Raw genomic sequence first — 13,563 nt, 5'->3', positions numbered from 1 at the left:
TTGCAAGCAGAAGGACAGTGGTTCGAATCCGGGCATCCCATATGGTCCCCCGAGCCTGCCAGGAGTGATTTCTTTTTTTATTTTTGGATTTTGGGCCACACCCGGCGTTGTCCTGGCTGTCTGCTCATAAATAGCTCCTGGCAGGCACTGGGGACCATATGGGACACAGGGATTCGAACCAACCACCTTTGGTCCTGGATTGGCCGCTTGCAAGGCAAACACTGCTGTGCTATCTCTCCAGGCCCCTAGGAGTGATTTCTAAGCATAGAGCCAGGAGTAACCCCTGAGCACTGCCGGGTGTGACCCAAAACCAAAAATAAAAAGAAAATGAAAGTAATGAGATGATTTAAGAAGTAAGCCAAGTATCTATCTAAACTGACATAATCAAATATGGCTAAAATTATATAGCATTCAAATTTTAAGGCATTTTTATATTAAATTTATGTACCATTTTAGAACTCATCCACTTTTTATTATAGTCATCCTTATACATCAGTGGGAGCTATCTAAACTTTGGAATTTAATTTTCGATCTTTTTCAGGGACTGTGCAATTGACCCAACATGTGTACTGTGTATGGACTGCTTCCAGAATAGCATTCATAAAAATCATCGTTATAAGGTATGAAAGGAGATCAATAAAACCTCTAGATTAGCAAGAAAGCTAACATCATCTTGTCCAAATTCCTAGCCATTGCTTGAACTCCTGCTGATTTTCCTGTATTGATAGTTGAACCTTCAGCTTTCGTTAAACATATCACACAGTAGGACATCTACTATCTACTGTCCTATACCTGTGTGATTAGATCTTAGGCAAAAATAAGACATTACCTGTTCTCAGGGGCCTCCCATTGTTCCTTCTAGATTAAAATCTTTCTCTTGCCACTTGCAATAACCTGCTTTGTGATAACACCTTCCTTGAGTTTTCTTTTAGTTTGTTTCCTAAATAATATTGAGTAGTTTTATCTATTTGTGAACTTTAATTAGATGAACTCATGCCACCATTTTCTTGTCGAATAGATTTTTTCACTTAGCACTATTTAAGTAACTATAATTTGTCCAGTGGCTTTATTAGTGTTTAAAATCTATAATGTTTTGATTCATTATATTTATTCATTATATCATATATGGAAATATAGATTGTTGTATCTGTGAAATCGATATGAAAACCAGGCCCCACTGGTTACTCTTGGTTTACAACTTACAATTTGGTTTCACCCAAAATAAAGATCACCCCTGGTTTTTACCATATTTTACATGTCTCAAGCAAACCCGGGTGGGATTGGCTCAGGACAGGCCTTCTGTCCTTACTCCCCTTTACGGGATGGTCACTATACTCAATAAAAACTGCGGTTTGCAGTTCTGATAGTCTCTCTCTCTCTCTCTCTCTCTCTCTCTCTCTCTCTCTCTCTCTCTCCTCTCTCCTCTCTCTCTCTCTCTCTCTCTCTCTCTCTCTCTCTCACAAATTGCTTCTCTGTCTCTCCTCTCACCTCACTGACCCCCCCCCCCCCCAGATTGCTACTTAGCCATGCATATTTCACTCTTAGCTTTGTTTGGATGATTTCCTGTGGTGACCTTTGATCCAAACCCACCTTTCCTGGGTAGAAATATGACATTTGGGGCCATTGCAGGAGTACCACATAGTGTGAGCTAAAAACAAAACAAGATAAAACAAACAGCAAAATCAACAAAAGCCTTAAAAAGTAATTATTTAGGGGTCAGGAGATTGCTTATAGGCTTTTTTGCTTGTAAGAAGCCCAGATTTGATCCCTAGCACCACAGTCACTTGAGTATCAACAGAAGTAGCCACCTGAGCACCACTAAATACCCCCAAACAAAAATATTGTTTAGGTATATTAAAATGACATTTTTGGGGGCCGGAGAGATAGCATGGAGGTGGGGCGCTTGCCTTGCATGCAGGACGGTGGTTGTGCCCCAGCAGTTCAAATCCCAGCATCCCATATGGTCCCCCCATGCCTGCCAGGGGCGATTTCTGAGCATAGAGCCAGGAGTAACCCCTGAGTGCTGCTGGGTGTGACCCAAAAACCAAAAAAAAAAAAAAGTAATGACATTTTTGGCTAGAGTGATAATATAGGGATTAAGGAACTTGCCTGGCACATAGCCAACCTGCTTACCTGGTACCACACATGGTCTGAGTGATCTCTGAGCATAGAGCCAGGAGTAAGTGTGCACATGGCTGGGTGAGCTGTCCCCCACTTAAAGAAAACCCTGACCTTTAAAATAATACAGAAGACTATACAAATAAAATTTTAGTTATCTTCCACCTCACAGACTTTTTTCTTCATTCAAATGAAACAAGTTATTGTGCATTTTTTTTTTTTAATCATACTAAGAAGTTCTCAGGACTCACTCCTGGTTCTGTTTTCAAGGATCATTTCTGTCAATGCTTGGAGGCCATATATGGTGCTGGGTATTGAACCCAGGACAGTTACATGCATGCAAGGCTAGCAGGCACCCTACCTGCTGCATATCTCTTAGCCTCCTATTTATTATACAATCTTACTGGTCATTATATCTTCACAGACATGCATACACCTGCTTGTATGTATTCAGTTTTGTTATTTTTTAGTTTTGGGGCCACACCTAGTAGTACTCAGGATTTCTGATTCTACACTTAGGGATCATGTAAACCAAGGGATCATATGTCCTATGGGACCATATGGGGTGCCAGGAATTGAACCCAGGTTGGCCACATGCAAGGCAAGCACCCTAACTGCTATACTACTATTGCTCAGGTCCTCAATTTTACAAGCATTTTATTGGATGCCTGTATTTTTAAAACATCAATTTTAAAAATTCATTTTGTGATGAATATGTATTCAGGTTTTTGTTATTGATAGCTAATCAAAATGATCTATCCAGTTTCTATATGTTAAAATCAATTTCAGTTAAAATATTGGAACTTTTATCATTTGAATTATATTTTTTTCTTTGCATTTACTTTGAAATCAGAACCGTCAATTTTTTTATTCATCAGATGCATACTTCTACTGGAGGAGGATTTTGTGATTGTGGAGACACAGAGGCATGGAAAGCTGGTCCATTTTGTTTAAGTCATGAACCTGGAAGAGTAGATACTACAAAAGAGGTAAGAACATACATGTTTCTGAAGGCCAATAGGCATATGGAAAAGCATTTATCTGTGGCCAGAGTGACAGCACAGTGGGTAGGGCATTTGCCTTGCATGAGGCCAATCAGGGTTTGATCCTGGCATTCCTATGGACCCCTTATGGAAATTACTGCCAGGAGTAATTTCTGAGTACAGAGCCAGGAATAAACCCTGAACACTGCTGGGTGTGACCCAAAAAATAAACAAAACAGAAAAAGAAAACGTACTTATCATTTATGATTAGGGAAATAAAAACCAAAAACAGCTGTTTCATACCAGTAAGAATGGCATATATCAGAAACTTAGGAAACAGCCAGAATTGGCAGGGCTGTGGTATTCTGTCACTGAGTTATTTGCATGCCTGGCCTGTAGTTAATCTGTAGACTAACAGTCAAGAACATTTTGCAGATTAGTTTTTCTACTTCTAAGGTTCTGATAATAATGTGTAAGGGCACTATCTCCTTATATTTTTTTGGATTTTGGGCCACACCCGATGATGCTCAGGGGTTACTGCTGGCTCTGCGTTCAGAAATTGCTCCTGGCTTGGGGGACCATGTGGGATGCCAGGGATAAAACCGAGGTCTGTCCTCGGTCAGACGGTCCTATGTCAGATGCCAGGGATAGAACCACAGTCCATTTTAGGTCAGCTGTGTACAAGGCAAATGCCCTACTGCTGAGCCAACACTCCAGCTCCAATTCATTTTCTTTTTTTCCTTTTTTTTTTGGTTTTTGGGTCACACCCATTGATGCTCAGGAGTTACTCTTGGCTATGCACTCACATATTGCTCATGACCATATGGGATCGAACCCAGGTCTGCAACTTTCACGGGAGTCCCCCGACCCGCGGGGGTGTGGAAATGAAAGTTGCTAGTTATTAGTGGGTTCACTCGAGCAGAACCGACCTGTAAAGAAGAACTAGAGAGATTAGTAAAAGAAGCCTTCAAGACAACGCATGCTGTTCAAAAAGGGAAGTTTATTGTTGGGGGATCAGCTTTTAAGGGCTGAAACACGTCAGGGGTGTTACAAATTTTACACCAATCACAGTTACAAGCATTCATTAGCATAAACTGGGGCAGGTAGTAGGGAGGGGCAGAGGTAGACCTGAGCACGTTTTACTAAAAGGCATAAGATTCAAACAGAGTTCTTAATAATGTTTGCTAACACAAAGGCAAACTCTATATTTTTCTTTCTGGCTGGATATATTGGGCTGCTCTGAATTACTTTATTTTTGTCTATTTCCTTTGTTCTCAAGGCATGGGCCTTTTGGTCACGTGGGTGACCAGATTAGGAATTACTGAGGTGTCCTATGTCCCAGGTTTCATCAGCTAGGCTCCCCACAGTTCCCCCTTTACTGTAATAATAAAAGAAGAAGAGCAAAGTGGGTGGAGTCACCTGTCTTAGGTTATTTGGTGGGCTTCCAGTTCTGGACATGGCAACAAGAGACCAAATTAAAAGTTTTTGCGCGCAAAATATTAGGAATGCCATGTTTGCACCCAGACACTGGCACCAAGCTATCCCCGTCATGGGCATCTCCACAGCCAGGAGCAGCCGCATACAAGGCAAACTTCTTACCACTGCGCTATCGCTGCAGCATCTGATTTTCATTTTTTTTTTTTTTTTTGGTTTTGGGCCACACCCGGCAGTGTTCAGGGGTTACTCCTGGCTGTCTGCTCAGAAATAGCTCCTGGCAGGCACGGGGGACCATATGGGACTCCGGGATTCGAACCAACCACGTTTGGTCCTGGATCGGCTGCTTGCAAGGCAAACGCCGCTGTGCTATCTCTCTGGGCCCCTGATTTTCATTTTTAATGGCTTTTGATAATAGAAAATTCAAATGTACTTTTTTTTTTTTTTTTTTTTTTTTGGTTTTTGGGCCACACCTGGCAGCGCTCAGGGGTTACTCCTGGCTCTATGCTCAGAAATCACTCCTGGCAGACTAGGGGGACCATATGGGATGCAGGGATTCGAACCACTGACCTGCATGCAAGGCAAACACTTAACCTCCATGCTATCTCTCCGGCCCCTCAAATGCACTTTTTTTTTTTTAAAATATTTTATTTTTAATTATGAGAACAAAGATGCAAAGAAAGAGGACAAGGTAAAGTTACAGTGGAAGGACAATCACCCGTAACATAATTCTGAGAAGAAGTCCCCTTACTGATATCTTAACTTTGAACTTTCAGCCAAAGAACATTGAGATAAATAAAACAGAATCCATGTACAATTACTTTGTCCCTCAAGTCCCCAGATTGTAATACATTATAATATTTCTTAGCAGCAGACAAGGCAATCTAAAACCATAAAACTTATGTAACTCCTTAGACATTAGAGGCATAGAATTTTTTTACATTTCCATGTACATGCATATTAGTTTAAATTAACCTCAAAAGTTTAAGTGGTTTTTTTAAGGATTAGAGTCAAAGGAGCACAGTAAAAACGGTGTTAGTGTGGCAATTGTTGTTTGCATAGGCCCAAAATATGAGGGGCATGGAAAGGAATAACCTTGGCCTAAATACAGAGAGACCTACCCCTGAAGTTTTCTGGCATAAGACCAACTGTAGGCTCCAGGCAAGCTAGATTGTCCAATCCAAGACATTGTCTATAGTGCCAACACACTTTTATTTTTCACATAGTCTCTGTTGTTGGTATCATGTTTCTGTATTAAAGATCCTGGAATCTGCATATTCTACATTGAAGTCAGGATGTGGAGCGTCCTCTTGTTTCACCTCACCATTAAAGGGCAATGCAGAGAGCCCTGTCCTGTAAGCAGGTCATTGTTGTTGTTAAGTCTTCTTAGTGTTAAGGGAAGTCTCTTTAGAGCAGGTCAATGTCTGAGCAGTGGTAGGGCCTTCCTTGTTAGAGAATTGCTTCCAGGTGATGTTATAGACAAACTTGGATGTTTCGTGGATGGCTTCCCTGGTTCAGGGGTGAATGGAAAATGCCCATTCTTCTGAGGCCTGTGCCAGGTCGTTATGTCAATGTTCAGGGTGTAAGGTCCCTTTGCAGTACAAGATTTGTGTGTTCCAATCTCTGATAGATAAGATCTTATTTGTATGTATAGTATTTTCTCATTTTAATGTGCCTATGCAAAAAAGGAACAATGCCATGGGGCGTTATTAGCGCATATGGGGGCCATAAGAACAAGTCCAACAATCCCCATGACATGGTTCAATCAGCAGCATTAAACAGGGGGACTCTCTCACCAAAATTCCTTATTGAACAGCTCACAAAGAGAAGAAAAGATAGAGTGGTTAGAATTGTCACTGTATAAGAGAATATTTAGTAAGACTTATAGCTGTCAGAGAAAAAAACACATAAAATATTCAAAAGAAATACGTGTTCATTTTATGTCTTTTGAAACAGTTTGGGGTTGTCATACACAATGCACGGCTTTGGTCTGTGATTAGGATTGTACAGTACTGAAGTTAAAAAAGAGTAATGTGGGGGTGGGGAGGAGAAAAAAAAAAGAGTAATGTGGGTTAGTGATGTTTGGGGGGGTGAGAGAGTTGAGGAGTAAAAATGAGCTTTGTAGGGGTGTGGGAAAGGGCAGAATACAAAATGGACATTCTGGATATGCAAAACATAACATAAGGATAGGGAATACTTTTTTTTTGGTTTTTGGGCCACATCCGGCGTTGCTCAGGTGTTATTCCTGGCTGTCTGCTCAGAAATAGCTCCTGGCAGGCATGGGGGACCATATGGGACACCGGGATTCGAACCAACCACCTTTGGTCCTGGATTAGCTGCTTGCAAGGCAAACGCCGCTGTGCTATCTCTCCGGGCCTGGGAATACTCTTAATACATGCAGTTTTCCAGATGGAGACTGGTCAGAAATTGACAGTGACAAACTTAGCGCAACCGAGCAAATCTCAGCACACCCCAAGTTAGGACCCACCATTTCTGACCGCCTGGGCTGGAACCCAGGGAAGGTTTGGAGGCCAGGGGCAGAAGAGGGGACAGCTGGGGGCCTATCAAGGCTCCCAGCGCACCCAAGTTAGGGAGAAGGCCTTCCACATGGGGTCTCCCCAAGCCCCATGCTGGCTAGAGCTAGCCTCCAGATCAAGAAGTCAAATGCACTTTTTAGCTGAACAGTTTGAATAGCCTTTTTTTCAAGAGGTGGTATACTTAATGAAAAAAATTGCTTTATGCGGTATTTCAAAAGATTCAGATTTTAGTTTTGATTGCTTATGCTTTTTTTGGTTTGTTTTTGGTTTTTTTGGGGCCACACCCAGCGCTGCTTGGGTTACTCCTGCTGCACTCAGAAATCACCCTTGGCAGGCTGGGGGACCGGATGGGATTCTGGAATTCAAACCACCGTCTGTCCTGAACAGCTGCGTGCAAGGCAAATGCCCTACCACTGTTCTCTCTGGCCCCTTGCCTAAGCTTTTTAAAAGACTTTTTTTTTTTTTTTACTATGAGTAGGTTTCCTTTCTATTTGGTGGTGGTAATTATCTCCCTTTCTTATAAGAATCAGTTGATATAAATTATGAACAAAGTTTCTGTACCTCTATAAGGAACATCAGTTGTCTTATCATTATAATTAGACTAGTTAGGAAGGCAATTGTTTTATTTATTTTTTTTGGGGGGGAACTAACTCGTGGTTGTGTTCACCATCAACTCTGTGTCAGCAGCATGATAAACAAGTGACTTAACCCCTGTAATATCTCTCCTGCTGAGAACAAAATTCTCAAAGGAGAACATCATTAAATGAGGGACTCCAGAGTCTGGAGAGAGAGCATAGTGGGTAAGGTCTTGCATGGAAGGTCTTGCAGGTCTTCAGAACTACCTCCTGAACTCCAGTTAAGGTGCAGAAAATATCTAAATATTTTGCATGTAGCCCACCCAGGTATCATTATCAGCATCATACTATAGTCCCATGAGCTCAGAGCCAGTAGTGTTCCCTGAGCACAGAGCTAGAAGTAAGCAGGAGTGTTCCCTGAGCACAGACCAGGTGTGGCCCCAAATACCCCATAATCGTCCTCCAAAAAAAGAGATGGACTCCAGAATTCTACATCTTTTCATTTCAGTCTGAACATCAACTTGTACATTAAGGTTTAAGTAATATTAATCGTGACCCTTTTTGGTGGGGGGGTCACCATGCCTGGTGGTACTCAGGAGTTACATTTGTTTTTGCACTCAGAAATTACTCCTGCTGAGAAAAAATAAATAAATTACTCCTGCTGGTGCTCAGAGGACCATATGGAATGCCAAGGATGGAACCTGGGCCAGTAGCATGCAAGGCAAGCAACCTACCTTTATCCCTGAGTAGTAACTTTGCTTTCAACTGGAATTCATTCCTGGATATCTATGATGTGATAACCTTATTAAAATTGCGGGGTCCTGAAGCCCCCCAGGGGGGCCCGGCCAGCAGGAATTAGCTGGAAAGGCTTCTCAGACGACCGCACTTCTATTTTGCTGAGTAGAAGCACAACCACACTGTAAAAAATCTGAGAGAGGTTAATAATAAAGACCCAAGGCAATGTCTCACTGCTCAAAGGCGTTTATTGAGGTCCAGCACCTCTTTAAATAGGGAAGGTGAAGGAGGCAGGCAAAAGGCAATGTCAATCATTCTTTTGGCATGAAAATTACTTCATTATTCCAAATAAGGCAAGTGGGCAATACTTCTTGCAGTATCCATGGAAACATCTTGTGACCTTCTAGCTGCATTTCTAAACTTTTAACAGATATAAGGTGGGGGCAATGTTCTTACAGAAATAATTTTGTACAGACAATGTAACATATACACAATAATGAATGTCTTGTTAACTCAGGGATATGGTTAAGGGAGTAAGGCCTCATTTCTGGGAATGGTACTGGGCCGTGTTGCTCTCCTCCGGGCTACAAGGTTAATTGTACTTTGTAGCTGCACATTCTTTTCTCTTTGGCCCAAGAACTTACAGCAAGACTGCATATTGCTTTTAGGTGAAAAGCTGGGCTATGGCAGAAAGAACAGCAAAATGTCCTCAAACAAGTCAGTTCCCAACATAAAATAATTATTAATAAGTTAATAAGATTATTTCTTCCTCACCCATATATGTTTACACATTGTTGGTAATAAGATTTTCTGTTCTTTCTTACAGAATGTACATTGTCTACTAAATGAAGAAGTAATTGCTCAAGCTAGGAAAGTATTTCCTTCAGTGATAAAATACTTTGTAGAAATGACTATCTGGGAAGAGGAAAAAGAGCTACCTCCTGAACTCCAGATAAGGTGTGGAAAATATCCTGCAAAGTAACTTATTTATTGGGGCAGAAGAGATATCATGGAGGTAGGGCATTTGCCTTGCATGCTGAAGGACTGTGGTTGGAGTCCAAGCATCTCATATGGTCCCCTGAGCCTGCCAGGAGCGATTTCTGAGCATAGAGCCAGGAGGAATCTCTGAGCACTGCCGGGTGTGACCCAAAAACCAAAAACAACAAAAAACAAAAAACCCAAAACTTATTTAGTATCATGTTAAAACTTTGCAGAGAATTATCTCAGGATCTTTTTGTTGTTGTTGTTGGGGGCCCACACCTGGTGATGCTCAGGGTTGACTCCTGGCTCTGCACTCATAAATCAGTTCTGGCAGTGCTCAGCATATGGGATGCTTGGGTCAAAACTGGGTTAGCTACATGCAAGGCAAATGCCTTTCCCACTGTATTGTTGCTCTGACCCTGAAATATTTTTAAATGTTCATTTATATAAGATGCTTTTTGTTTTTGGGTCACACCAGTGGTGCTCAGGGGTTACTCCTGGCTCTGTACTCAGAAATCACTTCTGGCAGGTTTTGGGGACCATATGAGATGCCAGAATTTGAACCATCATCCGTCCTGGATTGGCTGTATGCAAGGCAAACGCCCTACAGCTGTGCTATCTCTCGAGCCCAGTTTGTTTTATTTTTTTTGTTGTTGTTGTTGTTTCTGTTTTGAACGGAGGGCACACTCAGTGATACTCAGATTTACTCCTGTCTCTGCACTCAGGAATCACTCTTGGTGGGGATTGGGAGACAATATAGGGTGCCAGGGATTGAACCTGGATTGGCTTCAAGGCAAGTGCCTTACTTGCTGTTCCCCAAAGCATAAAAAATCTCTATGCCTTAAGGTACAATATTACCACACCATGTCCACCATCAAAGTGCCAGTATCCATGCCATTATAGCTTTCAGCCTCTTCCTTACCCCTTTCTTTGTCACCTTAATTCTGTGATCAGTCTAAGGATATTTTACATGAATATTGTCTCTTTGCTTGTTTTTTTTTTTAATATACCACACAAAAAGATAGTTTGGTGTTTGTCTTTTTTTCATCAGACTTACTATAGCATGACATTCCAGTTTGTTTCATGTAGTAGCAAAAGGAAAAATTTGAACTTTTTTTTATAAGTAAGTAGTATTACACTGTGTATATAGACCACATTTTCTTATTTACTCTTCTCCCACTGAAGATTTGGGTTGTTTCCAGATTTTTCCCATTATAAATAGTACCACATAAACATGTGTACATATATCTTTTTGAATTCATGTTCTCTTGCTCTTTGAATTGATACCTAAGAATAGAATAGCTGGATCATATAGGAGTTCTATTTTTAATTTTTTGTTTTGTTTTGTTTTTTGTTTTTTTGTTTTTTTTGTTTGTTTTTGGGCCACACCCAGCGGTGCTCAGGGGATACTCCTGGCTGTCTGCTCAGAAATAGCTCCTGGCAGGCACGGGGGACCATATGGGACACCGGGATTCGAACCAACCACCTTTGGTCCTGGATTGGCTGCTTGCAAGGCAAACGCCACTGTGCTATCTCTCCGGGCCCCTATTTTTAATTTTTAGAGAAACTCCCGTATGGTTTCATCTTTGAGACCGGATCAGTTTACATTCCTATCAACAGTGAATGAGGGTTCATTTTCTCTGTATTCTTGACAGCACCTGTACCTAGCCTTTGTGATCGAAACCATTCTTACGGATATAAAATCCACAGGACCCAGGGTCTCTTCTGGCTATTCTCAGCCAGTAATTATAGGTCTTTCAATTGGTATGTAATGCTGAGCTGCTTATCTTGGCCGTGCTGGGTGCTGCCAGGGAAACCTACACTTGTTGTTAAGGGGAAAGCCATATGGTACCATGAATTGATCTTGGCGCCTCAGGCAGGCTGGGTCTTCACTCCAACTCTTAGAACAATCTTCTTGGCCCCAAAATCTTCTAGATGCTAATAAATTGAGAATAGTATTTACTTCCGAAATTGTTAGAAATTTGGGAAGAAAACAGGAAAAATATATTATTGTTAATCAGTTTAAAAAATTCTGAGAACACTGTACTAATCAAAACCCTTTTCATGTATTAGTATTACAATAGTTCTTCCTGTACATTGGAAACATATCTAGAGCTGTTTCAAACCATATATTTAGTCTATCTTTCACATTCTTTATTTACTGTGATATCTGAATATATATCTTTTATTATTTTAAATAAAATAGGGAGAAAAATGAAAGATACTATTGTGTCCTTTTCAATGATGAGCACCACTCATATGACCATGTCATATACAGTCTCCAGAGAGCTCTTGACTGTGAGCTTCCAGAGGCCCAGCTACACACCACTGCCATAGACAAAGAGGTTCGTGAGCTTTATTTGAATTTATACTGCCACCTTGTATCAACTTTCTGTAAGGCTGGTGTTGACTCAACCTTGTCTTACTATATTAGGTACAACTCCTCTTCATTTAATCCTTATATCTTAGGTAAATTGGTTAAAACTCGAGTTTTCTTTCTGTGTTGTAATGTTCTTTAATTTAAATAATTAGAATCTTGCTGAATATATTTGGTAAAGAGTAATTGAAGTTAGGTCAACTAGTCTATTTCTATAGTTATGAATTAATAAATGAATAGATTGTGAAAAGCTTATGTCTTACATTTATTAAAAACCAGTTTTAGGGGCCGGCGCTTTGGCACTAGAGGTAAGGTGTCTGTCTTGCAAGCGCTAACCTAGGACGGACCGCAATTCGATCCCCCCTGGTGTCCCATATGGCCCCCCAAGCCAGGAGCAACTCCTGAACGCATAGCCAGGAGTAACCCCTGAGCGTCACTGGGTGTGGCCCAAAAACCAAAAAAAAAAAAAAACAGTTTTAGGCAAGAGAGATATGGGATGCATGCTGGGAATAGGGGAGGAAGGAAGACAACACTGGTGGGTGGGAATGGCCCTGATTTATTGTTACCACGTACCTTAAATATTATTGTTACTGTGAAAGATTTGTAATTCACTTTGGTCACAATAAAAATTATTAAAAAATTAGTTTTAATTGATGGAGAGAATAAAAATGGTCAGAACTAAATATCCAAGCCAAAGTTAATGAGATAAAACTATAACAATCTAAATTTAAAATGAACCTGTTACACTGGTAGGTCGGGGGTTAAGGGTGGATGGAGGTATGGGATACATACATGGAACTTTGGTGGAGGGAGGTCAACACTGGTAGTAGGAATGGCCCTAATTCACTGTCACTGCATGCCTGAAATATAACTATGAAGGACTTATAATTCACAATGGTCTCAATAAAAAAATTTAAAATAAAACCAATTTTAGAATAATACTGATTTTAGGCTCAGCTTTTAATGAACATTCAAAAAATATATTCATGGGGCATGTAAATGGAATATTAATGTAATCCTTGCCCTTGGGAGAAGTATATTGTAAATTAGGTACATTTAAACTTAGTATAGGAATTGTAAGACTTCTGTAGAAGTCAGTATTCCAACTACAATCTAACCTCGTAGTGGACCACAGAAGTGTTGTGGTGGAATACTTGTAGATGGATTTTAAGTTCATTAATGAAAAGTATTCAAAACATAGCAGAAGTTTAGTACATCTAAGTCCTTATTGTCTAATAGAAATAAAGCATACCACTGTCAGGACTGATAATTCTTACTAAGCAGTAAGTCCAGTATCTTAAAAGTACAGACATTTTATACTAATGGTTCTGAAATTTCTGAAGTTTCATAAGGGTGTTAAACATTTGAGTGTATTTTTTAGATGTGATTTCTATTATAACATTTAGTCAGCAAATGGTTAATAAATAATCAAGAAGAGCTCACTCAGGCTCTATACTTACTGATATTTAATTACTTCTGCTACTTAATTCTTATCTTTGTTATTAGGGTCGTCGGGCTGTTAAAGAGGGTGCTTTTGCTGTTTGCCATGAAGCAAAGGAAGATATAAAGGTATTTTTATATCTGTGAAGCCTGACTGAGATAACCACAATTAAATAGATCTTTTTCTGGGTTTATGAAGAAAGAACTTGGGGCTAGACAATTAATATGCTCGGAGCCTGTAGTCAGTCTTATGACAGAATGCTTTATGGGTAGAGACACCCTGCTTCTCTTTTTTTAGGCCAAGAGTATTTCCATTATAATTTGCTGTAAATATTGCAAAAAAAATTGCTACCCTCCTTTATTAAAAAATATTTTCCCCCATA

At 40.4% G+C, this 13,563-nt stretch overlaps 1 protein-coding gene across 1 annotated transcript in view; it reads left to right on the top strand.

Annotated features, from left to right (window-relative positions):
- The window catches only part of UBR1 (ubiquitin protein ligase E3 component n-recognin 1), a 152,732-nt gene that overhangs the window by 24,237 nt on the left and 114,932 nt on the right, over nt 1-13,563 (top strand). The window contains exons 3-7 of the mRNA XM_049782441.1: nt 542-620; nt 2,997-3,107; nt 9,209-9,339; nt 11,570-11,708; nt 13,247-13,309. Coding sequence (XP_049638398.1) covers nt 542-620; nt 2,997-3,107; nt 9,209-9,339; nt 11,570-11,708; nt 13,247-13,309 — 523 coding nt within the window. The remainder of the gene's footprint in view (nt 1-541; nt 621-2,996; nt 3,108-9,208; nt 9,340-11,569; nt 11,709-13,246; nt 13,310-13,563) is intronic.

Source organism: Suncus etruscus, chromosome 10, assembly GCF_024139225.1.
Source record: "Suncus etruscus isolate mSunEtr1 chromosome 10, mSunEtr1.pri.cur, whole genome shotgun sequence".
In the NCBI taxonomy this organism is placed as follows: Eukaryota; Metazoa; Chordata; class Mammalia; order Eulipotyphla; family Soricidae; genus Suncus; species Suncus etruscus.
This window is presented reverse-complemented; position numbering and strand designations above follow the sequence as displayed.